The following is a 25,615-nucleotide window of genomic DNA, read 5'->3' as shown; positions in this document are numbered from 1 at the left end:
CCAACCAGGCTAACATTATTTAGGATTTCTGGCCCTCAGAACTGTGAAACAATGAATTTCTGTTGTGTTAAGATACCCAATTTGCAGTAGTTTGTTACAGCATCTACAGGAGACTAATACAGACAGAAAGCAGCTACTTACTTTCACGGTGCCACAGGCTCCCCAGCGGCTGGGCGGAGCTTTGATTTCGGGCAGAGCCCAGTGCGCTGTGAAGAGCCTGTGTGTTAATGTAGCAGGGGTCGTCGAAGAGATCCACTCGACACGTGTGCTTCATTAACGAGGTGTCTCTTTGGGACGGCACTGCTCTCTCATAGGCATTACCTGTAGTGATTAGTTGTGATCAGTGTACCATGCTCTACTTTGCAAACAACAAATGAAACCATATTTGAGTCTAGAATTTATAGGAAGCCAAAAGCCACCCTCATCCCCTACAAGGATTGAATATCAACTTTTAGATTTGACCTGTAGAAATAAGATAAGCTCTGGTCCATTGAATAGACTGTCAAAGTACAGCGGGAAGGCAGGGGAGGTTGCGGGGGGCGGGGGCTGTAAGAGATCAACCGAAGCACTTGTAAGCATGCATATAAGCATAACCAATGGATACAAGACACTGGGGGGGGGGGGGGGGGGGGCAGGTAAAGGCATGTACTGGAGGGTAGGGGAGGCCGGGGGGAGGTCAATGGGGAAAAAAAAGGAGACATATGTACTACTATTTGTAATACTTCAAACAATAAAAATAAAAATAAGAAGATAAGCTCTGGTCTTTGAGGAAAAGCTCCCTCTTGTTGGTCTCCCTGCCCCATGGCTTCAAACAGACAGAAAAGGAGCAGGAAGCAGGAAGATTCCAAAGAACAGCCAGGCAGGAAAAGGACTGACTGTCCAGCAAACAGACAAACCAACAGACAACATTGCTCAGAGCTGCAGTCCAGAACCAAGAAAACACACGTGCCACCACCTGGAAGCTGAATACCAATTATTCAAACTCCTTTTCAAAAAACTCATTCCTTGATATAAAATAATTTAGAGTGGGAATGGGCAGCCTCTCTCCTCTCTATGTCAGTTTTGTTCTGCCCAGCTCAGCCTTGCAGCAAGGACTGGTGTTTCTGCTGTTTTTTATCAGAAAGGACTCACCCCTCAGATCATCTCCTCCACTCCCCTGACTATCTCCTCCACCAGCCTGACTCCATCCTCTTCTCTCCATTCTATTCTGAACATTATGGCCAAAATGACCTTTTTTAAAAATATTTTTTTTTATTGATTTTTTACAGAGAGGAAGGGAGAGGGATAGAGAGTTAAAAACATCGATAAGAGAGAAACATCGATTAGCTGCCTCCTGCACACTCCCTACTGGGGATGTGCCTGCAACCAAGGTACATGCCCTTGACTGGAATCAAACCTGGGACCCTGCAGTCCACAGGCTGACGCTCTATCCACTAAGCCAAACCAGTTAGGGCAAAAATGACCTTTTTAGAACTGAAAATCTCATCATATTTCTCAGAGGTTCAAAAACCTTTAATTCCTTCCATTGTATCTATAATAATAAAAGGGTAATATGCTAATTAGACCAGATGTCATTCTGGACGTCCTTCCTGACCAAGCCAGGGCCAGAGGGAAGCCAGCCCCGGTCCTGGGTGCCTGCGGGTGGCCCAAAGGAAGCCAGCCCAGGTCCAGGTACCAGAGGGAAGCCGGTGCCGGCAACCGGGGGAAGGAAAGCCTACTCTTGCATGAATTTTCATGCATCGGGCCTCTAGTCTTCAGATAAAGCTCAAAGTCTTCAACAAGCCCATGGCCCTACTCCTGGCCACCCAGCTTCCCTTGTAACCCCTTTTGTCCCACCTGGGCTCACGTTGGCCTTCTTGCAGTATGATCCCCACTACAAGGCCATCTTCTCTGATTGACATGCCCTTCTCTCCCCTTCTCCATCATCCACATCCTTCAGGTGTCAGTTCAAACCTCACTTTCTCAAAGGAGCCTTCTCTGACCTTCTCAGAGTAGGCTCAGTCTCTGCTTTCCTAGCAGTTTGTACTTGGCCTTTGAAGTCCGTATCACAAGAGTAATACATTTTGTTGCTTATGTTATTATTTTCTAATGTGTGTACTGTCTCTAAACTTCATGTTCCATGAGGACAGAGATCCTGTCTGTCTTGTTCACGGCTGCTCCTCCTGCTCCTAGCACATGCCTGGCACATAAAATGCCATCAACAACAGTTACTGAATGAATGGATATTAGCACCACAGCTCATTACCTGATGGCCAGTAGTTCAAGCACTTTGTACCATTCAGATGGTTCTGTCTTGAAAATGTCAGGATGGAATCTTTTTGCTTTGCTATTGAAACCAGTACATTTATAGTTTTGGCCACGTGTGCTACGAGATCACCAAGATGCACATGAAGTGGTGGCAGTGGGATTCCATTGTCCCACCATAAAACAAAATCAGTCCTTCTATTGTTTCAGTCATTAAACCCCTCCCATGTGGTCCAAAAGGGACCAGCTTCATATTGGACTTCACATCACGGTGAATAGTGCTATGGTTGTTGTAATGCAAAGCATGGGAACCCAAGAGTGCACCGACTCAGGGAAGCCCAACTGGAAGACAGCAGCTCTTAATACCTGCTCCTCCTTTACACTTTGTCTGTCGGTGTCACATGTCACCTTGTGCCATGTCATATTCTATACATGGTCTACGCTGAGGGAGGAGTGAGATTTCTAGAGGCACGTCATTTGTTTGCAGCACATGACAATTTGCATCTGCTTGGTTAAGTGGATTTATGAAGTGTGTAATCTCGTTTAAACTAAACTTACTTTCACAAAAAGTTAAGTGGCTAAAAGATCACTGCAAAGAAATCAAGAATTGAAAATTATTTTTCTTATAAGAGTAATATAATTAGATGCAAAGTTTCATCTACCAAAAGTTAGAATTATTGAGATTTGAAATGTGGATTTATGTCAATTTTATTGATCAATAAATGATTTAAGTGTATATTGGGCCTTGAGATATTATCTAATGACTAGAGGCCTGGTGCATAAAAATTCATGCACTGGACGGGGGGTACCTCAGCCCAGCCTGCCCCCTCTCACAGTCCAGGAGCCCTCAGAGGCGGGAGGCGACCGGGCGATCAGGGGAAGGCAATGCCCCATCACACCTCTGCTGCTGCCACTGCCGGCAGCGCAAGCCTCGGCCGACCCTGGTTACCTGAGCCTCAGGTGGCCCTAGGCGGCTGGGCAGCCGCCATCTGAGGCTTGCCTGTGCCTCGGGCCGGCCCTGGGTGGCTGGGGGGCTGAGGGGACTGGGGGACTCCAGGCCTGGCCTTACAGCACACCTGCTGCTCTGGTGAGGCTGAGGGGACTAGGCGCTGCCATCTTGTGGCTGTGGGCACCACCATCTTAGAGGGTGGGGCAGTCAATTAGCATATTCCCTCTTTATCAGATAGAATTGTATTCAGCCAATGTAATTAGCAAGACATTTTTAGAAAATGTTTATCATTAACTCTAACTTCAAAATTTTCTATTTTTGTGTTTTATTATACATGCATAATATATTAGTATGCGTGTCAATAACTTATATGTGATTAAATTACCATTTATTTAGGAGTGCCTGCTCATAAAAATTTACTGAAAGTGGAATATGATCAAAAGTGTTTGCAAGCAGTGTGCTTCTGAATGAATAGGGACCTGACTTCAGATCCCTGTGTTATCTCTTACTATTTGTGTGGTGTGAGGCATGCCACCTAACCTCTCCAAGTATCAGTTTTCATATTTGTAAAATGGGGATGCCTTGCTTAAAATATGGCTGTGAGGATTAAATGAAAGAATGTGGCCGAGACCCTCACTGAGCATAGAGCCTGCCTCCTAGTAGGCATTCAATAAGAGGTTCCTATTAATGCTCAGTGTGTATTTATTCATTGATACTGGGTCTCTGCACACAGTGCTTAGTTCCTGCTGTAATAGCCACCCTATCCCTTTCTTTGTTTTTTAAATATATTTTTATTTATTTCAGAGAGGAAGGTAGAGGGAGAGAGAGTTAGAAACCTCAATGATGAGAGAGAATCATTGACTGGATGCCTCCTGCACACCCCCTACTAGGGATGGAGCCCACTACCCAGGCATGTGCCTTGACCAGGAATTGAACTGTGACTTCCTGATTCATAAGTTGATGCTTAACCACTGAGCCACACTGGCTGGGCCCCATCCCTTTCTTGACCTAATTTCCATTTATCTTGTAAGATTCTGCTCTGAATCCACCTCCTTTAGGAAGCCTTCCGGTAAGTTCCTCCCTTCCTCAGGCTGGATAAGGAAGGTGCCACTCTCTGATACACTGAAGGCGTCTGCTTACTTTTCTGTCTTCCCCTTGAGACTACAAATTCCTTGAGTCCTTGAGGAGAGACTAGAATCCACTTATCTGTGTACCTTCTGCATCTTCAATGTCTGGTCAAAAGCAGATGCTCTAAAGAAAAATGTCTGTCAGCTGAATGAGCTGATGACTGAGTGTCGACCCAGGCTGACCCCACCATGATCTAAAGATCCAGAGCCGGCCTTCAGCTCAGGGCGCTGCTCGTCTGCCCCTCATGGAGCGCTGGCATGCACTGACCACACCAAGTCTGCCATCCCACAGACTGGCACAAAAGCGCCCATGTCCACACCCAGTCTTTCCTGAAAACTACCATTCCTTTTTTTATTTCAAATGTGCCATTATATTTAAGTCAGCAATGTTGTCTTAAATTAAAAAAAAAAAAAAGATATCTCACCCTTTACCCAAATTTAAAATCTTTCTAGGGAGAAGCGTGTGGTTGATGAGAGCTTACCCACACCTGCCAGCCATTATGCAAGTCCTTTGTGCCAAGTACGACCGAGAACCACCCAACCAACCCAAGCGGAGGTTTCTGGCAGAATATACTAGTAAGTACACACACAGTGTGTACACTGTAAGTACCAACGTTTATAAGTAGGGTTTGTGGGAAGTTAACATCTTTTTTATTAAAAATATTAACATTCCCATTTTAAATTGAAGGTTGGGGAAACATTATTCTATTTTGCTAACTATTTCTTTCCATAAGGGAATTTATTATTAAGGATAGGAATATTTTATACATCTGGCAATAAATACAATTAACTCCTTCAATAACAAGAAGCCTGTTGCAGTATTTATAATACACTGGGATTCAAGTTTTAAGTCAATATTTGAATAAATCAATGTCTTGGGAGGAAAAAGCCAAACCTTATTGAAAATATTTGTATAGGTGTCTCCTAAATGCTTATGTATGAATCTCTAGGAAAAACCATAAAAATGTCTATTTGCTATTCTGGTAACTGCTATTAATTTGCTCACTGGTAAAGAATTTCAGATCACTTTTTAAACATATGCCCAACGCAGGCCCCAAGGTAGGAACACCTGATTCCTGTGTGTCTGTGGATGAAAGGATACCGAGTTAGGGACGTCCTTCCTGCCACAATGGGAAGAACCACACCTGTCATGGCCCCTGGAGCAGGGCTGACTCTTTCTAGCCCCATGGTCTCAGTGGCTGAGGTCTGGCGAGGTAGCTGCCTAGTATTCTGCTTCCCACTGGAAGTAAGGAACCTGCTTTTTAAAAGAAACAATGTTGTAGCTCAGTGCTTGATCCACAGGACAGTAAAGAGGCATTGAGTGAATTGTTGAAGAAATCCTATATAATAAAAGCCTAATATGCTAAGTGTCCAGTCATCTGGTCGGCCATTCAACCAATCAAAGCGTAATATGCTAATGATATGCTAAGGCTGCTCAACAGTCGCTATGACATGCACTGACCACCAGGAGGCAGACAGCTGACTGGTAGACAAGTCGCTATGACGTGCACTGACCACTAGGGAGCAGATGCTCCAACCAGTAGGTTAGCTTGCTGCTGGGGTCCAGCTGATTGGGACTGAGCAAGACAGGCTGGACATGCCTTGGAGCCCTCCTGTGGTCCCTCCCCGGCTGGCCAACCTCCTGTGTCCCTTCCCACCCCCTATCATGCACCGTTGGGGCCCCTCAGCCTGGCCTGTGCCCTCTCACAATCTGGGACCCTCGGGGGATGTCAGAGAGCCAGATTTGGCCCGATGGTGAAACAACCATTCGCTATGATGTGCACTGACCACCAGGGGGCAGATGCTCAATGCAGGAGTTGCCCCCTGGTGGTCAGTGTGCTCCCACAGGGAGAGCACCACTCAGCCAGAAGCTGAGCTCATGGCTGGCAAGAGCCTCTCCCAGCATTAAGGATGTCCGACTGACGGCTTAGGTCACCTAAGGTGACCTAAGCCGTCAGTCGGACATCCCCCAAGAGCTCCTGGATTGTGAGAGGGTGCAGGCCAGGCTGAGGGCCCCCCTCCCCCCACCAAGTGCACAAATTTCGTGCACTGGGCCTCTAGTGAAGACTATACAATGAGATCAAGGCAGAGCATGGAGACAGTTGCAGGGAACTTCAGCACAGGTGGAAAATGGGGTCCTTAGGTGAGGGGTTTCCAGAGAAAGGGAAAGGAGGGAGGGAGGGAGCGATTATAGTTCACAGGGAGCATAGTTTTATTTATTTTTAAATCTCTACCCGAGGATATTTTTTCCCATTGATTTTTAGAGAGAGTGGAAGGAATAGGGAGAGACACAGAGAGAGAAACATCTATGTGAGAGAGATACATCGATGGGTTGCCTCCTGCACACACCCCAACCAGAGCCAGGGATGGAGCCTGCAACCGAGACACATGTCCTTGACCGAAATTGAACCTGAACCCTTCAGTCCATGGGCCGACGCTCTATCCACTGAGCCAAACTGGTTAGGGCAGAGAGCATAGTGTTAAAAAGACATTTACCATTCATCTAATTTGTTTTAGTCGGATCATTAAGAATTCGCTTAAAAATTTAAATAACTTTAAAGAATAGCATGAAATTTTAATTTCTATCAAAAGAAGCCATGCTTTTGAAGAATTTTAATTACTGCATTACTCACTACTCCTAGTAGTTTTGCAGGTTGGGGGAAGGTGGTAATCATAGCTATACCCAAAACAATAAATCCTCATGCTTGCCCCACTGCATAAAAATAATAAAATTAATAGATTACACTGGCATAATTCCATCAGAATTAACAAAGTATCCTTGGGAGTGACTACCTTCTACAGGGCAAGTTCCTGCTAATTTCCTTAGCGTCCCTACGTGTGGTCATCCAGCTCTACCCTCCCCTCAGTGTATTATTTTCACTGTCCAGTTATCTCCCCCTGAAAAGCTGCAAAACTTTCCTTCCCAAATGAACACATTAATGAATAAATACTTTCAACCATTTATAAGCATGAAGCGACTATCTGTCAGTATACCTTGTTTTTATGAAAATAGTTTCCAATCTGAGAGTGGATGCCCTGCACCTGTGCTGCGGAGAAGCTGCGCCCTATGTCAATAACCACAAGCAGTCATCAGACATTTAACACCCTGGCAGGTCTGGGGAGGGTGGGACTGGGATCGGGACTCACATTTCAGATTTCTCTTTGTTCCCTTTGCCAGGCAGAAATAAAGGTTTTCTCTTAATCCTGGTGGATTTGACAAGCACTCATTTTCACATTAGCCCACTGCCTGATCTTTGAAGTGGGAGTCAGAGAAAGCACCTTTCCAGGCGAGCCTTTGTGTCAGAGCAGTGAGAGGCTCCGTGAGATAGCAGGACAGTGCAACAGAGGGAGAAACAGGAGCTCCCGAGGGACCCGCATGCGGCCCCCTGGGTCTCGCAGAACACGGAAGCCGTAGCCGAGGCAGTATGTGTTCAGTATATGCACCTGCCTTTCCCATCACGTGTTACAGCAAGGTCCACACATGACCACGTGACATGAAGGGAGTAGGGAGAGTGGCCGATGGGGAAGGGTGACGGTACCTACCGCTTGCCCTGCTTTGCTCCAAACAGTTCTCATAGACGCTGCTGCACTCCGAGTTTCCAGGCTGCAGGGACAACAAATTGTGAGACATTTACAATCATAGCATCCGTTCCTGAACTTCCCCAAAATACACAACGCAGGACTAACACTGCCAGCAGACAACTTCACTTTCTGATACAGGAAGTGCCTGGCAGGTGAAAAAAGGAAAATGGGGTTTGAGGTGAGGAGTGCAGACTCCTTTCAATAGAGCGTTGTTGGGAGCCGCAGAGACGGGGGGTTGGGGGGGGGGGGTGAGGGTCATCACGGCTGCCACCACCAGGCACACCCTGAGGGACACTTCTGCTGGGAGGTCACATTCCAGGACTTGGTCCAAGGCTCAGCGAGAAGGTGTGATTTCCAGGACACTTGTCTAAACACCGGCCACTTGGCAAACCTCTATCTAACCGTGAATGGCAGACTGCAGCCCTACTCTGCTGGGGCTTGTGCCAGGCTCACTTTCATCCTTAAACGTCTCGTGCTCGCTTCAGTAATGGGACGGGATCCAGGGATGCCTTCAAGAAGGCGTGTCTGTACTTTAGGAAGATAATCCATCAGTTTCATGTGGGAGCGTTTGGGGGCATGAAATTAAAGATAAAGAAGGGGCTTTCAGAATCATCTGGGCAAGTGAGGACTAGAACTTAGAAAGATGTGCTAAGAGTGGAAAAGGTTGGGTATATCCAAAAGACATAGAATCCTAGATCTCTAAGATGAGTTGATATAGGGCTCAATGTGTGAGGAAAACAAATTATTGAAAGAGTGGCAATGCCATTCTTTAACATGAGTAAATCAGTAGAGGACTCTGGATTGGAGTCCAGGAGAAAACGCTCAGTTCAGTCTTGATATAAACAAGCAACTTCATCACAGCCGAGAGAGGTAATAGCTGGAAGGAGAAGTTGGAGGACTACACACATAGGTGTCAGGCCACAGGGGAAATCGGGCCAGGGCAGTGCATTGGAGAGTGCCTTCCTGGTGGTGAGGCAGGGGCTTGGCTTCCCAGGGGAGGGGATGCAAGAATACAAGACAGAAAAGAAAAGATGCAACTTAGTTTGAAATGCATCAAAAATAAGATGGATGAATGGAGGATAGATGGCTACATAGGGTGACAGAGCAAATATAGAAAAATGTTAACTGTTGAATCTAGATGGTGAGTCTATGAGTGTTCACCGTATAAGTCTTTCAACTTCTCTGTATATTTGAAAATATTTATAATAAAATTTGGAAACCCTGACAAAAGAAAGAAAACAGCAACTAGAGATGTGGGATCAGCATCACACAATGGAAATGTTTTAGAAGCTAACAGATGAGGTCTAAGAAAACACAAGGCAGCCAACAGGTACCAAATGCTGGAGACAAATTCAGAATACTGGAGAAGGAAGTAGGTTTAGCAATTAAACCATTGGTGGCTAAAAAAAAAAAAAATTGGTGACTGCTGTAAAAGTAATTACTCTCAAGTTGTCAAGTGGAGTTCAGATCTTAAAATTGTAGGTAAAGATAGTTGTGTGTTTTTTTTCCACAAGTTTGTGGGTAAAAGAAAGAGGAGGAGGTAGGACATTATTTGTTGGGTTGGAGGAGTCCAAGTTTATGTGCAGACAGAAGGGAAAGAACCGGTAGACAGAGAGAGAATGCAGATGGTGACAGAGGTTGGTGACAGAACAAGGGCACAGAGTTGGTAGGACGGGTGGGTGGGATCAGGAACCCAGAGGAAAGGCTAGCTGTGGAGACAGTAACTAAGGAAGAGAGGCAAGAAGAACGTAGGAAGACTTGGAGACGGGGAAGGGTGAAGTTAAGGATAATGTGTTGGACTGTCCTGGGGTTCCCAGTGAAGTGAGATGTGAGGTCAGCTGCTGAGGCTGAGGTTGGGAACTGGAGTAAAAATGATCTACTCCAGGCCCTCCCTGTCAATGATTCACTCTCTGGCTCAGTACTGAGGAAGATGATACTTTCTCTAAATTAGCATTTGGAACCCACAAATTAAACTCTCTAGTGATAAGGACAGAATCACTTTGCTAGATCCAATCATAACCAAATGTTACTTACCAAATAGCACAACTTTTCACACCGTATGGGGCAGTAAGCCATCTGTTCTGTGGCTTGAATTCTGACCCGCACGTCTGAAACACCACCCACGGGTGGCTGCTTTCCTGGTATTTCATTGTAATACTCATGATCGTCTCTCTCCTCAGCATGGCCATCAATATGCACCTCCTCACTGCAAGGCAAAAAAGAATCCCCAAGAGGCTGGGCGGGAATTCAAATGCTGTAGGGGATGCAGAGGGGTCAGAACCACACAAATCATCCTGAAAAACACTGCATTCATGCTGTAGGTTTACAGATGTGCTTAAGCCATGTCAAACATCTGGATGGAAGCAACCAGATGGCTGAGTTGTTTAGATTTCCGTGGACAATTAAATTGGGATAAGCCAACCAAAGTGACAAGGGCGATGCTTTTGTGTCTCCCTCCCAAGCCCAGGAATTTAAATATATATATATATATATATATATATATATATGAACTCCCTGAATGTAAGACATTTTTTGTCAATGGTATATAAAAATACAAAGTTTTCCCGGGTACCTTTAGCATGCTTTGCACCATTTCACAAATGCTTTGCTCAAAGAAAATATAGATATTGGGCAGAGGGCCTGGCCAGTTTAGTAAACCAAGAGGAAAATAATCAAAAAGCTCTGGCCAGCTACCTTGTCTGCATAAGTCTGCAGGAGTATGTGGGATTCATAAATAAATATCAGAACCATATGTGGCAAGAGGGTAGATTGATGTAAACATGCATTGTTTTTTAAATTGAAACAGGGCAAGAAAACAAATGTACTTTTCTTCTAAATTGGAATTAGTAAAAGTTTCTTATGAAAAAGAATAAATCAAGTCCTTTTGGATTGAGCCGATCCCACTGACAACACACACAGTTTTGTTGGGCTCACTCATTACATGTCAACTCAGTGACAGCACCAAGTCTGTAAGAGCTACCCTGGGAGAAATTCAACATCTGCACCTTCTGGTAACCACCTCTCCTTTGCTGCCCTCAACCACCTCAGAAAGCGTGACCTCCAAACCCAGTGTTTGTTGATACCCAAAATGACAAATTAGGGAGAGAGATGCATTTAAAAATGCCCAAGAGTTTTGTTTCTCAGGTGTGAATTCTGCGAGCCAGGGGCCTCACCGCATTCCACTGGCCTGAATGCGTTCGGCTTTCATTGCAGCCTTTCTGTGCCTGAGACAGAACAACCAGACCCTTGGGTCATGGTATATGTCAACCCAGCCACCATTGAGGTGGAACAGACCTATTTGCACTGCAAACCAACAACCCAACAGGAATTCCTGCAATAGATATTTGACTCTTACTATTTTGCTCTTCTTTCTCAATGTATTTTGTTTTTACTGATATGCTAAGGCAGTGGTCGGCAAACTGCGGCTTGCGAGCCACATGCGGCTCTTTGGCCCCTTGAGTGTGGCTCTTCCACAAAATACCACGTGCGGGCGCGCACGTACAGTGCGATTGAAACTTCGTGGTCCATGCGCAGAAGTTGGTTTTCGGCTCTCAAAAGAAATTTCAGTCGTTGTACTGTTGATATTTGGCTCTGTTGACTAATGAGTTTGCTGACCACTGTGCTAGGGCTTTGGGGTTGAAATAAATCTGAGAAATCTGTTAATGTTTATTATTTTATGATGGTACTTAATTAATTCATAGTGCTGTGTAACATCAGAGAAACATGGCTGATCCCTTCTCACTTTTAGTTTCTTCTTTCATTTTGTTACAAACCAAGGAGCAATATCTGGACAAATATGAATGGAAGAAAAATGGAAAATACCATCTTCATTTTAAAATTAAACAACATATAGTAAGTAAATAATTACAGAACTGTTGGCTGACCTTTCACAGGAAGTACTCAAAGAAGGATTTTTCAAATATTGTTTAAACCGGAGCTCAAAAGCCTGCCCTATGGTAGTTATGACATCTTGGGCCATTCCATTGCGGCATTCCAATATGTGGCAGGCTGCAAAAGGATATACAAAAAAATTATAACCCATTTTCGATAAGAGAAGATTATATAAAGTCAAAATACTTCCAGAATATGACCTGGTAATTGAATAAACGGGAGGAGGTACAAGCTCTCTTCAGCTCTAAAGTGGTATAACAAGACCTCATATTTCATACACATCCAAGAGCAGAAACACGCATAGTCTATATCTAATTATCTCAAAACACAAATTTCGGTCTCGAGGCAGGTATTTTTGGGATAATCTTTGTAAAAGTAGGACAATTTTGACGAATACTCAAGGTCAGTGTTAGCTCTGGAATTCAATACAGGAAATGCTTAGGACAGCAGTCCGCAGGGAAGATGAGGTTTTCAGCCTTGTCCTGGCATGGGATGCTACAGAAGACTGACAAAAGGTAACTTTCCAAATCTCCCCACCCCTCTCCCCCAAAAGAGATATGAACAACTAGTGAAGATAAGGCTTTAGAATACCCGCTCCTCTAGCCAACCCTTTGCCCCCTTGCTGCCAGTGATGGTCCGGAATCCCCATCATTGAACCCTACGAATAAAACTACCTCAAATAAGCATCAGAATCAAGATTTTGTGAAGATGGCATTATCAGAAGATATTACAAGTTTTAGTAGACACTTTCTCTGAGAAGCAGTTACTGGGAAGGGCTAGTTTCCACAAGCAAATTAGAGAAGTCAGTCGTGAAGGGGGCAGCTGCCAGAATGCCCCCAACAAATGAGCTCGTGTTCAGGGGCTGGAAATCACTCTCCCCTCCATCAGGAATACCATCCTAGCCTCGGAGAGAGGTCGGGGCCATGCTTAGGGCCTTGCAATATGAAGGTTTCATTGAATTGGAGGTTTCATAAGAATGGCTTAGAAAGAGTCCTGAGGATGACTTCAAGAAAGAGGCAATGTCTCATGAGAAATTTTTTAAGATACTAGTGACCTGGTGCATGAAATTCGTGCACATTAAAAGGGGATTAATTAGAGGAAATAATTTAATATTGCTATTTGCCCTTTCTCTATAATAGAAGTGTCAGAGATAAAAGAAAATTAGCAAAATGTATATGAAAACCTTCCTCCTGTCAGAGTCTGGGTTGCACCATGGGACCCAGAGTCAAGTGTCCGCCCACCCACATGCACCTCAAAATCATGTGAGACCCAGACCCGGCAGGCCCACCCCCATTGGGCTAGATCCAGACCCGGCCAGTCCCACCCTTGTCAAGCCCTGCTGGGCAGGGGGCGTAGTCTCAGGTCCCTTGGCCCAGTGCCAGGATGGGGATTCCGGACCATCACTGGCAGCAACGGGGCAAAGGGTTGGCTAGAGGAGGGGGTATTCTAAAGCCTTATCTTCACTAGTTGTTCATATCTCTTTTGGGGGAGAGGGGTGGGGAGATTTGTCAGTCTTCTGTAGCATCCCATGCCAGGACAAGGCTGAAAACCTTCACAGGGGGGGTGATGGCCCCTGTCTCCATCACCTTTAGTCACCCTCCTTCCTTCAAGGTCTTCCATCAAGCCCCCCCACTTCCTCATAAACATGGGGAAGATAATGAGAGAGGCAGAAAATTCAAACATATATGAACGAATGAATGAAAGGGAGAAGGAAGGAAGGAAGGAAGGAAGGAAGGAAGGAAGGAAGGAAAGAAGGAAGGAAGGAAGGAAGGAAGGAAGGAAGGAAGGAGGGAGGGAAAGAAGGAAGGAAGGAAAAAAGAAGGAAGGAAGGAGGGGGCAGGGGCATGGGGCATGCCTTGAGGTCTTCCATCACCTTTAGTCACCCTCCTTCCTTCAAGGTCTTCCATCAAGCCCCGCCAGGTGGGGAACATGGCCTGAGATCCCCTGTCAAGCCCTGCTGGGTGGGGGGCATGGCCTGAGGTCCCCCGTGAAGCCTCGCCAGGTGGGGGGGCACAGCCTCAGGTCCCCCGTCAAGCCCCGCTGGGTGGGGGGCACAGCCTGAGGTCCTCTGTCAAGCTCAGCCAGGCAAGGGGGCGCAGCCTCAGGTCCCCTGTCAAGCCCCGCTGGGCGGGGAGTGTGGTCTGAGGTGCCCCGACCTGGTGCCAGGATGGAGGGCACGGCCTGAGGTCCCCTGGCCTGGTGCTGGGGCGGGAGGAGCAGCCTGAGGTCCCCTAGCCCAGGACCAGGACAGGAAGCGCACCTTGAGGTCCCCCGTCAAGCCCTGCTGGGTGGGGGACGCAGCAGCCTCAGGTCCCTGCTGATTGCTCGTTAAGGCTCCTTATGGGAACTTGGCCTCAGCTGTGGGTGCAGCCATCTTTGTGACAGAGTGATGGTCAATTAGCATATTCCCTCTTTATTAGATAGGATATATTGGTTTGTATAGCCTGAACAATTGAGGAAAAGCTTGATAATGGTTAAAAAGGTACACGAATGCTGTAAAAACTGTTAGCTGTTCTCTGAGAACAGGAAAGGATTGAGTGCATGGGGAATCGGGTTGATACTGGGGAAGCATCGTAGGTCCTGGGAACCCTAAAACCAATGCTGGGAGAATGAGAGAAGGGGACACGGGAGGAGAGGAGAGATGCCTGACTTTATAGACGGGCTTAACTGTGTTGATGTGGAAACCGGATTTTATGCTTTGCATTGTCTTGGAAAGAATGTCGAATTTACTTAAAGTAAGAGGCAACTCATTCACCTGTGACTGAACTTGCAGAGCCTATAATAGCAGGTTATGGTAGAACCTACACTGATGTTTCTTATCCAAGCATTGATAATCATGTCAAGAAATGTCAGTTGCTGCCCTAGCCGTTTTGGCTCAGTGATAGAGCATCAGCCTGCGGACTAAAGAGTCCCGGGTTTGATTCTGGTCAAGGGCACATGCCCAGGTCGAGGGCTTGATCCCCAGTGGGGGGCATGCAGGAGGCAGCCGATCAATGATTCTCTCTCATCATTGATTCTCTCATCATTGATGTTTCTATCTCTCTCTCCCTCTCCCTTCCTCTCTGAAATCAATAAAAATATATTTTAAAAAAGTAATGTCATATAATTGTCATTTTAGATTAGTTTGATGTTTATTTAAAGGATTTATGTCTTTGAATACTTTTGGAAGGGATGGGGGCAGGGTTCTATACAAAATCAAACAATGCTCAGGTGTCAAATCCCTAAGAGTTATTGATCATTCCTTATAAAGTTGTCCCTTTAAAGAAGCAACCTGGATCCTGAAGTAGACTAAGAGCTAATTAGTTTTGAAAACTGAATTGAGAATATCTATAAATTTATAACCTTTATACCAAAGGAAAATGTTTGCTCTATTAAAAGATAGAAGGAAGGGCTATCTGACATTTAATGGCCCCTTCTTTTTCTCTACAGTATCTTCACATAGCGACCAATGCATAAGTGTTTCAAAAACATGTTTTGATAGAATAAATTCTAATTTCCCCGAATCACATAAATAATTCTACTCTGAGGAACTGTCTTCAATTTTATTAAAATAAGACCTACAATGAGCCCCAATAGTGGGGCAGGTCCTTTCAGTATTGAATGGTGCAAGTGACTGCATGCATGGTTTTTGGGGAATACTCTCCTCCTTCCTGGTCAGGCCTCAGCCTCAAACCTACAAAATGCCCTTGGAGATGTAGCCTCTAGATGAGCAAAAAAAAAATATATATATATATGTGTGTGTGTTACACTGTGATTAAAAAAAAAAAAAGAAAAGGCAATTCACTTGAATTTTTTTGTTTTTCACCTCATAAATTCTTGGTCCAATTAAACATGAAAAGACCAGAAATCATATGGAAATGGAGACAAAAATTTTTGTAATTTTATTTTTTCTTAGAATCAAGGAGATATCTAGAGATAAACATGGGGAAGATAATGAGAGAGGCAGAAAATTCAAACATATATGAACGAATGAATGAAAGGGAGAAGGAAGAAAGGAGGGGAGGAAGGAAGGAAGGAAGGAAGGAGGGAGGGAGGGAGGGAGGGAAGAAAGGAAGGAAGGAAGGAAGGAAGGAAGGAAGGAAGGAAGGAAGGAAGGAAGGAAGGAGGGAGGGAGGGAGGGAGGGAGGGAGGGAGGGAGGGAGGGAGGGAGGGAAGAAAGGAAGGAAGGAAGGAAGGAAGGAAGGAAGGAAGGAAGGAAGGAAGGAAGGAAGGAAGGAGGGAGGGAGGGAGGGAGGGAGGGAGGAAGAAAGGAAGGAAGGAAGGAAAGAAGGAAGGAAGAAAGGAAGGAAGGAAGGAAGGAAGGAAAAAGGAAGGAAGGAGGGAGGGAGGGAGGGAGTGAGGGAGGGAGGGAAGGAAGGAAGGAAGGAAGGAAGGAAGGAAGGAAGGAAGGAAAAAGGAAGGAAGGAAGGAAGGAAGGAAGGAAGGAAGGAAGGAAGGAAGGAAGGAAGGAGAAAGGAATGGAGGGAGGGAGGAAGGAAGGAAACGAGGGTGACTAAAGCGTGCCTCCCATGAGAGGGATGAGAGAACAAGGATTAAAAGAACTCTATGAAAAGATTCAGATCCAAGTTCAGGTTCCAATTACACTACAATCTGTGACCCCAAATAAGCTGCTCTACAGCAAGGGCCTCACCTGCCAAGGCAGGGCACTGGGTGATCTCCGAAGTCCCTGCTGCTTTACAAGAATTGAACCCTTCCTGGGTTGCAGTCCCTTACACCCTCTGAGGAGCAGGGCAAGGCACATGGGGCACGCAGGAATGAATGCATCAACCAATCCCACCGCTGTCCTCCACCACTTCTCATATACCGCTAATACGTTTTATTTCTCTCAACTTTTCTCGTTTTGATACGTTGAGGGTTTGGTCCTGTTCCCAGGCTGAGGCTACCAACCTAAGTGTCTGCTTCACTTTGGATAACCTTGCTACGGCCATATTACTTTTTTGAGAAGATTAAACAGAAAGAAAGAAAACCAGTGGTGCCTGTCTCCATGGAAGAAACAGCACTGGACCAACAGGCTGGCCTGTGCAGAAGTTCGGAGCAGCCTCCGTGCTTCAGGGAACATTAAGCTGGACATGGGCCAGAGTAGGGATGGGCTTCAAATCACATACAAATATGCCACTTTCCAGGGTAAGACAGGCCTCCAAAAGCTCAGATAAGCAGCCAGTTTGGTCAAGAATTGCCCAGTCTTCAGCTAATGGAAGGAAGAAAGACAGGTCTATAAAAAGTCCCAATTCCCAGAAAAGAATTTTCCAGTGATCTGATAACTTTGCTTGGAGGCCTGAGCTTTGATCTCCTTGCCTGGAATCAGATGCAAACCTGGGTTCTTTTCACTCCGCTGGCAGCCAGATAGACGCTGGGGTATCAGGTACTATATATTAAGTAAAATTTAAAAGAATCTTAGGTTCATTTTCTTTTGTCTTTTACTTTGGGTTTCCTACTGAGATAGTCATAAACAAAAGGCTGACACTATTCTTCGAGGATAACAGGTTATTCTTTACTGATTTATATTTGTTTTTAATACACTAGGTTTTTGGGGTTGTTTCTGGGGGCTTTTGTTGTTGTTACTAGAAAACAAGAAATTGAAAAGTGCAGCTTCTCAGATTAACCAGCAGATGGTGCTGTGGGGTCAAAGCCTGGGGTCCACCACCTTTAAGGAAGAAACGAGCCTGCGGAAGAAGCCAGCCAGTCAGTCCATACTCAACTAATGTGAGCAGGGCAGTAGTGCATGTATTTTTGTAACTATAAACCTAAATAAGTGGGTTAAATTGGTTTTACCATCTTTCTTTCTTTCTTTTTTTTTTTTTTAAACTTTCTTCAGAGACTCAGAACCATGGCCTTACTATATGTGCAGGTAGTCCAGGTAAACTGGGGCCTCTTAACAGACTAGATCCAGAGAAAATTTTACCTCTCCTGGATAAGAGGGGAAGAGACTTCCTCATTTGTGGCAATTACAGGGGCAGGCTGTATTAGTCACTAAGTAAACTCAAAACATTCTTACTGGAACTTACCTTTTCTACAAAAAAGGCCTTTTATAAAATGAGGAGCTCACTGAAGGGTCCTAGCCAAGACGGAAAAAAGTGGCAACTGCCCTGACTTGAATGCACTAATGCTAAAGTGAACGAAGCAAGCAGGAGACAGTGGGGACATTCAAGATTATTAGCATGAAGACAGTCTCCTCTGCCCGGCTCCACTTCCTATTATTAGCATGAAGCCAGTCTCCTCTGCCCGGCTCCACTTCCTATCAGCCACGTGCTCATCCCTGAGGTCCGGCTCCTGCTGCTACCAGCCCACTGACAGCATGCTTCCTAAGGTGACCAATGGCCTGTCAATGCTGGCCTGAATGGCATTTTCCACCTCATCCACTTTAAACTCCTTTTCAGTGTGAGACAATCCAGAGTGTCCTCTCCCAGAGAACCTTACTCTTCCTCCTTCGTGCCATTCCTCTCCTGGTTTTCTCCCCTCCCCTGACTACTCCTCTGACTCTCCACTGTCCCTCTGCCTTCTCCCGCTCCCTGACACCCTCTGCCTCTTCTCCCTGGTTCCTCTTTTGGTGACCTCACTCATCCTTAGAGCAAAGAAGTTGTAGTTTTACCAAGCTCCCACCAAAGGCATAATCTCATATTCTCTCTATGGCTTCCTCTCTTTCTCTCTCTTTCTCTCTCCTTCTCTCTCTCCCTGCTTCTACCCACCACTATCATCCTCTCACCCCCAGGGTTCTCCTCTCTGCTGAACATTTCCCCCTGGATGAACCAAACCCACTGGGTAATTTTATAACATTGTCTTTCTGTTTCCATTATTTTTATATTTATTTAAGAATTCAAAACACTTTACCCTTTATAAATGTAACAAGTATTCATTGTAGATGTTTTAGATAAAAAGACTTCAAAAATAAATTAAAATTACATAAAGTCTTACTATTCAGAGATAACTACAACTAATATTTTGGCATGTGCCTTTCCAATCTCTTTTCTATGTATATCTACTTCCAAAAAATTACCTGGGCTCATATTATACACATTGTCTCATAATCTGCTTTGTGCACTTAATAATATTTTCAATATTTTCCCATGTCATTATTTATTCTTCTATAACACTAGCTTTAATTGCTGTACAATAGGACAGTCTATGAACTCATTTAAATAATTTGCTATTCATTAATATTGAATTTTTCCCATTACATAAATAATATATGCCAATGATCTTTACTGCTTAATCTTTGTGCATGCCCTCATTCTTCTCTTAGAAGTGAAATTGATGGCTCAAAATTATTTTTTTAAAGTTTTGATGCAAATTGTAAAATTGCTCTGCAAAACATATGGACCACCCTCCTGCTAGAAGTGTTCAGGAGTAACTGCTACTCTACGCCACATTTTACTTTTAGCAATGTTTGAAACTTGAAGATGAAATATGATATCAAATTATAATTTGTGTGCCTTTGCTTGCTAATGAGGTTAAACTTTTAAACTTTTTTAAATGCTTCTTGGACCCATGCAATGTCCTTGTATAAACCTGTGCTCAGGATCTGGACTCGGTCTGGTGCTTATTGGCTGGATGAGCTTAGGAAAGCCGCCTAATTTTTCTCAGCTCCAGTATTTGCATTTGTAAAAAGAAAAATTGTAATACCTACCCTCCAGGGTTGCTGTGAGGATGAAATGAGACAGTGCAGACAAAATGCTCCTGGCATATGAGAGCACGCAATAAATGGTAGTTTTTTTTCCCTTTTGGGGGCCCTATTTTTATTGGGTCTTTGTCTTTTTTCTATTTGTAAAAATCCCTGTTCCTTTAGTGGCAATGTCACTCCAAACCACACAGGATAGTAATAATAACTACCATTTGTTGAATACTTACTATAAGCCTGGCATTGAGATACTTGCACTGCATACCGTAGCTCATTAACTCCTCAGGGCTCTCTGATTTCTATTTCTTTTATACACACACACACACACACACACACACACACACACACACACACACGTTTTTATTGATTTCAGAGAGGAAGGGAGGAGAGGGAGATAGAAATACCAATGATGAGAGAGAATCATTGATTGGCTGCCTCCTATACGCCCCACACTGGGGATTGAGCCCGCAACCCGGGCATTGCCCTGACCGGGAATCAAACTGCAACCGCCTGGTTCATAGGTCGAGGCTCAATCACTGAGCCATGGCGGCCGGGCCTGATTTCTATTTCTTCATCGGCCCTCATATCTGAGCAGCTCCCAAGTACTATTATTTTACAAACTTGTCCAAACAGGCTCTTCCTCCCCAGGGCAGTTTAGAACTAGTGAGATGGCCTCCAAACTGGACTCTACAGTTCCAGACTGCTTTTCTGCCCAAGGTCACTGTTACAGATATAAATGCCAGAAAAATTATCATTTTACCATTGCAACAGAATGACAAAAGCCAGAGTAATTTTTATAAAGTTCAGAATCAGCAATGATTCTGAACGACCTTATGACCAGCATTCAAACCCCTCCACGATCTGTTTCTGGCCTATCAGCTCAGCCACGGCTCCCCTCCTCCTCCCTTTTCTCTGCAACCCCACCTAGACACACACACACATGCACACGCACACATATATACACGCGCGCACACACACATACACACACACGCGCACACACACCATCCAAACACATAATCCCAAGTTCTCGCTACACGGCTCTGTGGCCTGTGTTTTATTCATTTCTCCCACAAATTCTGACAGCACCTCTATGTTCCAGGCACTGTCCTTTAGGCCCGACCCCTCCCATTCTCTGTGCACATCCTACAGGTTATGTTTCTCTCTCCCACTAAATGCTGAGCTCCTGGTGGCCAGGAACTGTCTTTCTTGCACAGTGATTAGCTCAGCTTCTTGTGTATTCGTATGTAATCAATAACTGTCAGTATTTCTGAGCAGAAAGTGAAGCCCAGAGGCTCAGGTGAGGGGAAAGGATTTAACCTGCAGGGGTATGCGAGCAGGGGTATGTCGAGAACAGAGTGGCTACTCACAGAGGTTGCTACAACCAAGATAAGAGGAGGGGCAAAGGGATAGGAAAAGGAGCAATAAGTGATGGAGAGGTACTAACTTTCAATCCAAGAAAATTACCCTATGTTTTTTATTCGTTTATCTACTAGATAGACACGTTTCCCTAAGCAGGAATGATGAGGTGAGGACAGAAAGAAAAGGATGCTACCTGTGTGTTATCTCAGTTACTCCTCCCAACACCACCAGTAAGTAGATGTGCTATTCCCACTTAAAGCAATTGAGGTTCAAGGATGTGAAACCACTTGACTAAGGTCCTACGGTGAGATGATGGAAGAATTAGGATTCACACCCAGTCTGTCTGGCTCCAGCATCTTTCTTATTTTCTATATAGTCTGAGGCTAAAGAAAGAAAAAACTGAACCCTATTTGGACTGTCTTTCAAATCCCAGCCATGAACTCAGTCAACAGTTCCCACAAATGCCTTTTCAGAATCCCCAGCCAGGGTCCCTCTGGGTCCCATTTAAGCAGCTGGGCTCTGATGAATTACTCAAACACCAAAGCGGGATCCTCTGAGTGGATGAGCCACACGGCCATGGTCTCTGCCTCTCTTGTCTCATTTAAGCAAAGGGGATATCCGCAAGCAGGCAGGTCCTCTTTAGCCATTGCCCTCAGCACCCAGCATTAATCCCTGCATTTCTCACCACCATTTACTGAAGAGCAATGGCGAGCAATGGCATGCCCAGAGATAGTCGGTTCCTGATGGCAAAGTTCCTTAACATCTAGATTTCCTGATTTGTTCTTCCTTTCACCCTGTCCTTTTTAGCTCAAGATCAAAGGCTTTGTTGTTCAGAGGCCTTCCTGAAAACAGGAGGCCGTCATCGCTGGGAAGTCCAGGCTTAATTCAAAGAGGTTGCTCTTTTCTGGTATCCTTTGTTGTGCTCCCGTCTACACCCCCGCCTCCCTTCACTGGTTCCTGTCTCTCCTGCCCACTTATCTGTTCTTCCTCCTTTCATTCAGAGTGAGTCCATTTCAATGAAGTGTTGCATAGTATTCACCACCTGTTCCTTCCTCTCCATCTTATCCGGGCCTTGCTCTTCTGGCAAGCATTCACTGAGCATCTGCTAGGTGCCAGCAGCTTACCCCCACAATATCATTTCTGACCATCACATCAGCTTCCTGCTGTAGGATCCCCCTGCCTGGAGGCTTCGCTCTGACTCCACCTACTGCATCCCGTTGCCCAGTCTTCCTGAAACTCTCCTTTGTAAACAGCATTCTCCACCCGTTTGCCCGCAGGATTAAGTCCCTGCTTATTAGCTCTCTTCTATGTGCCCTCTCATGCCTTTTAGACATTTTTCTTCATATACAATCTACATTCTACTATCTTTTATTCACTTGCTGCCCGGCATGCCATATAGATTTCCACCTCTGTGTCTTACAGCTCTTTTTCTTTAAATATATTTTATTGATTTTTTACAGAGAGGAAAGGAGAGGGATAGAGAGTTAGAAACATTGATGGGAGAGAAACATCGATCAGCTGCTTCCGGCACACCCCCTACTGGGGATGTGCCCGCAACCAAGGTACATGCCCTAGACCGGAATCGAACCCAGGACCCTTCAGTCCGCAGGCCGACGCTCTATCCACTGAGCCAAACCGGTCAGGGCCTTACAGCTCTTTGAATTTCCAAATTCCACTCCATATGTACGTAATAAACATCTTGGGGCAAACAGCGCTGGGATGGCAGAGGATGCTGCCCAACTAGTGGGTTCTGGTTAAGGAGGAGAAGCATCCTCACACCCATCCCTATGCGGAGTCTGAACGATCCAGAGTTAGGGATGAGAAACAATACTAACCATTCTGTCTAGAGAAGTCCAATGACCTAAGGAACATCAAGCCCTTGACCCAAGGTGCTGCTAGAATATGAGTTTCTTGGATACCTTGCTAAATTCTGAGACAAGAAATCCAGTCAACTCATTCTTCCATTCACTCAGCCATTCAACAAAATACTTATTGGGTACTACCTATGTGCTAAGCATTGTGATGAATGCTTAGGGGGAAAAATAGTTCTTGTCCTCATAGAGCCTTTAGTAGGAGACACAGACATAAAACACATCAATAAGTGAGTAAATAAAAGAATAAAAATGTGGGAGAAGTGTTAATAAAAAGAGAAATAAAGTGCAGCAGAGTGGGATAGGCTGACTGGAGAGAGGAGCCGCTCAACCAAAGTCCCTCTGAAGGAGAGACATTTAAACTAAGATCCAAAAGAGGAGAAGCCAAGCACTCAAAGTGACATGCCAGGCTCTTGAACAACAAGTGCACAGGTTCATCACACACGGGCGCACACGCACACACACACACACACACACACACTGAGGCTAATTATCTGTAATTCATTTGTCCACTGAAGATGTCCAGCTCTTTCTATCATAGTCAAAACAGCTTTTCTTTTGATTAAAAAAATAGATAAGACTTTTGGTTTGTTTATGGGTCTCTCACATGACTGAGATTTAAATCCACCTATGTGTATATATTTTTTTCTACTTTGCTCTACTATTTATTTCCAACTCAAATTTACATAGTATTTCCAGAACCCAATACAGCACTCTAGTGATCCTCATCACTCTGTATATTGAAAACAGCAGTTTATCACTCTTTAAAGTTGGTATACAGCAGCTCTTAAGAAAATCTAGAAGTTGCTTTCCATACCTCGTTGATTAACTGGATCTTTAGCTACGTAGGCAACATAGTCTGTAGTATCCTATAAAAAAGGGAAAAAGATTGCATTTAAAACAAATGGATTGCACTGTTGAAAGATAAGAGTACATTTAGGTCATGATATGAAGTCAAGGACTTAAATATTAAGGTTTCATTTTTAAAGAAAAAAGGAAAGCATCTTAGGAGGGAACATAAATATACACTTATATGATTTAGAAATTGTGGGGTCCGCTTTCTCTGTCCCTTGTGGAGAGAATATGAAGACTGAAAATTTAGAGGCAGACCATGTCAGTAAGAATAAAAGAGAATACAGGTGGGTAATATGCTAGGACATATATTCTTAAAAAATGATTAGGGACTGTGACTCTATCCTGTGTTGAGAGTTGAAATACCAGGGGTTACCCAATCACAAAGGTGTCATAAACTTGGATGTGGGTGGCATCATGATGTCCCCGTTGTCCAAACAGACACCATGTGCATCAGAAAATAATTCCATTAAAGAAACACTGCATTTTGAGGTTGTTGGCTTGCTTGCGTGCAGTGCACATTAACTTAAGGAACAATAAAGCAGAAATACAGCATTTATTTGATCAAGATAGAGGAAGGAAAAATCATTTATTAAAAAAGAGAACCCATTAAAACCTAAGGAGTTAAATAGAGAGAGAGAGAGATGTGCTGCTGACTTTGTAAAAATTAACAAACAAAAAGCCACTTGGTAATTCTGATTTTTATTGAAAACAGTAAGCTGATGAATGATAAGATTTGAATAATTAAAGATGCTTTTTGTTATCTCAGTTCTCAGGGAAAAAATACACACTGCCATTTGAAGATTAGAAGCATGACTCTCTAGAGGGAAGATGCAATCAAATGGCAGGAAATAAAAGCCGGTGTCTGTAATACCATCAAGGACAATCATTTAATAACCCGCAGTGAATCATACAGGAAGCGGATCTCAGGATCTGCATAACTTTTCTTGAGTCATTTTAAAAAACAGCACACTCTTAGGTAAATTTCTCTTATGCAAACAGATAAGAGGTTTGAACTATCTTGTAAATATGTAAGTTCATGTCTCCAGGCTTTGTTTTAACATAATTTAGAAGGAAGGCCACAATTGCTGGGGGCTTAGCTGCTCTTTTTAAAGTTAAAGAGGCAGTATAGCCAAAACCGGTTTTGCTCAGTGGGTAGAGCGTCGGCCTGCGGACAGAAGGGTCCCAGGTTCGATTCCGGTCAAGGGCATGTAACTTGGTTGCGGGCACATCCCCAGTGGGGGGTGTGCAGGAGGCAGCTGGTCGATGTTTCTCTCTCATCGATGTTTCTGACTATCTATCCCTCTTCCTTCCTCTCTGTAAAAAATCAATAAAATATATTTTTTTTTAAAAAAGAGGCAGTATAGTGCCGACAACAGTGTCTAGTATATTGGGTGATGGGGTAGAGGTCGTGGGACCTCTGCAGACCTGTTTCCTCATCTTCAAAAGAGTGTCCAACAGTCTTAGAGTTCTAAAATTCAGTAACTGATATCTGGGAGAACTTAAAGCATGTTAAAAGTAAAGCACAAATAGTGGGGGACACTATGGGGAAATGTATTTAACCTGGTCATACTCGTTAATGCATTTTTGAAATGGAGCAAGTATATGTAGATACAGAATCATTACGGAGAAATGTCTCCAGGGCTGACAGAAGGAAGACAAGTAAGCTGTTTTTGAGAAGAGAGTAAAGGTGAGGGTGAGCAAAGATCAGAAAGTAAGGAAGAACACCCAGTATTTGTTAAACTTTGGAGAAAATATGGTAGAAAGAAGGGCACTACATTAGGCCATGGCGACTTAGCTTCTAGCCCTTGTACCCAGTCAAGCTGTGAAGTTGTGCATTGTCTCAGTGAGTGTCCTAAAAAATATGTATGAGTGTGACCAACATTGGTGATAGTTCTCTCGCATCATTCTGTGCCAAGCACCGTCAGTTTACATGAGTCATTTCAGTCCATTCTCACCCTTCGGGGCAAGGGTGATCCTTCCCATTTTACAGGTGAGGGCCCTGCAGCTTAGAGAGGATAAATGGGTCAAGTCCACTTGACACCAGAGCCTCTTTCCTCTACTCCCCTGACCTGAGGGTAAACTTCACTGGGAGGGTAAGCTTCACCTTTGTGCCGATGTTTAT

The 25,615-nt window shown here is 44.4% G+C and overlaps 1 protein-coding gene across 1 annotated transcript in view; it reads right to left on the bottom strand.

The window, feature by feature from the left end:
- The window catches only part of SHC4 (SHC adaptor protein 4), a 128,939-nt gene that overhangs the window by 17,158 nt on the left and 86,166 nt on the right, over positions 1 to 25,615 (bottom strand). The window contains 5 exon segments of the mRNA XM_080677054.1: positions 142 to 321; positions 7,864 to 7,924; positions 9,937 to 10,108; positions 11,787 to 11,910; positions 23,456 to 23,507. Coding sequence (XP_080533180.1) covers positions 142 to 321; positions 7,864 to 7,924; positions 9,937 to 10,108; positions 11,787 to 11,910; positions 23,456 to 23,507 — 589 coding nt within the window.

This window comes from Plecotus auritus (genome assembly GCF_963455305.1).
Source record: "Plecotus auritus genome assembly, chromosome: 1".
NCBI classification, from domain to species: domain Eukaryota; kingdom Metazoa; phylum Chordata; class Mammalia; order Chiroptera; family Vespertilionidae; genus Plecotus; species Plecotus auritus.
This window is presented reverse-complemented; position numbering and strand designations above follow the sequence as displayed.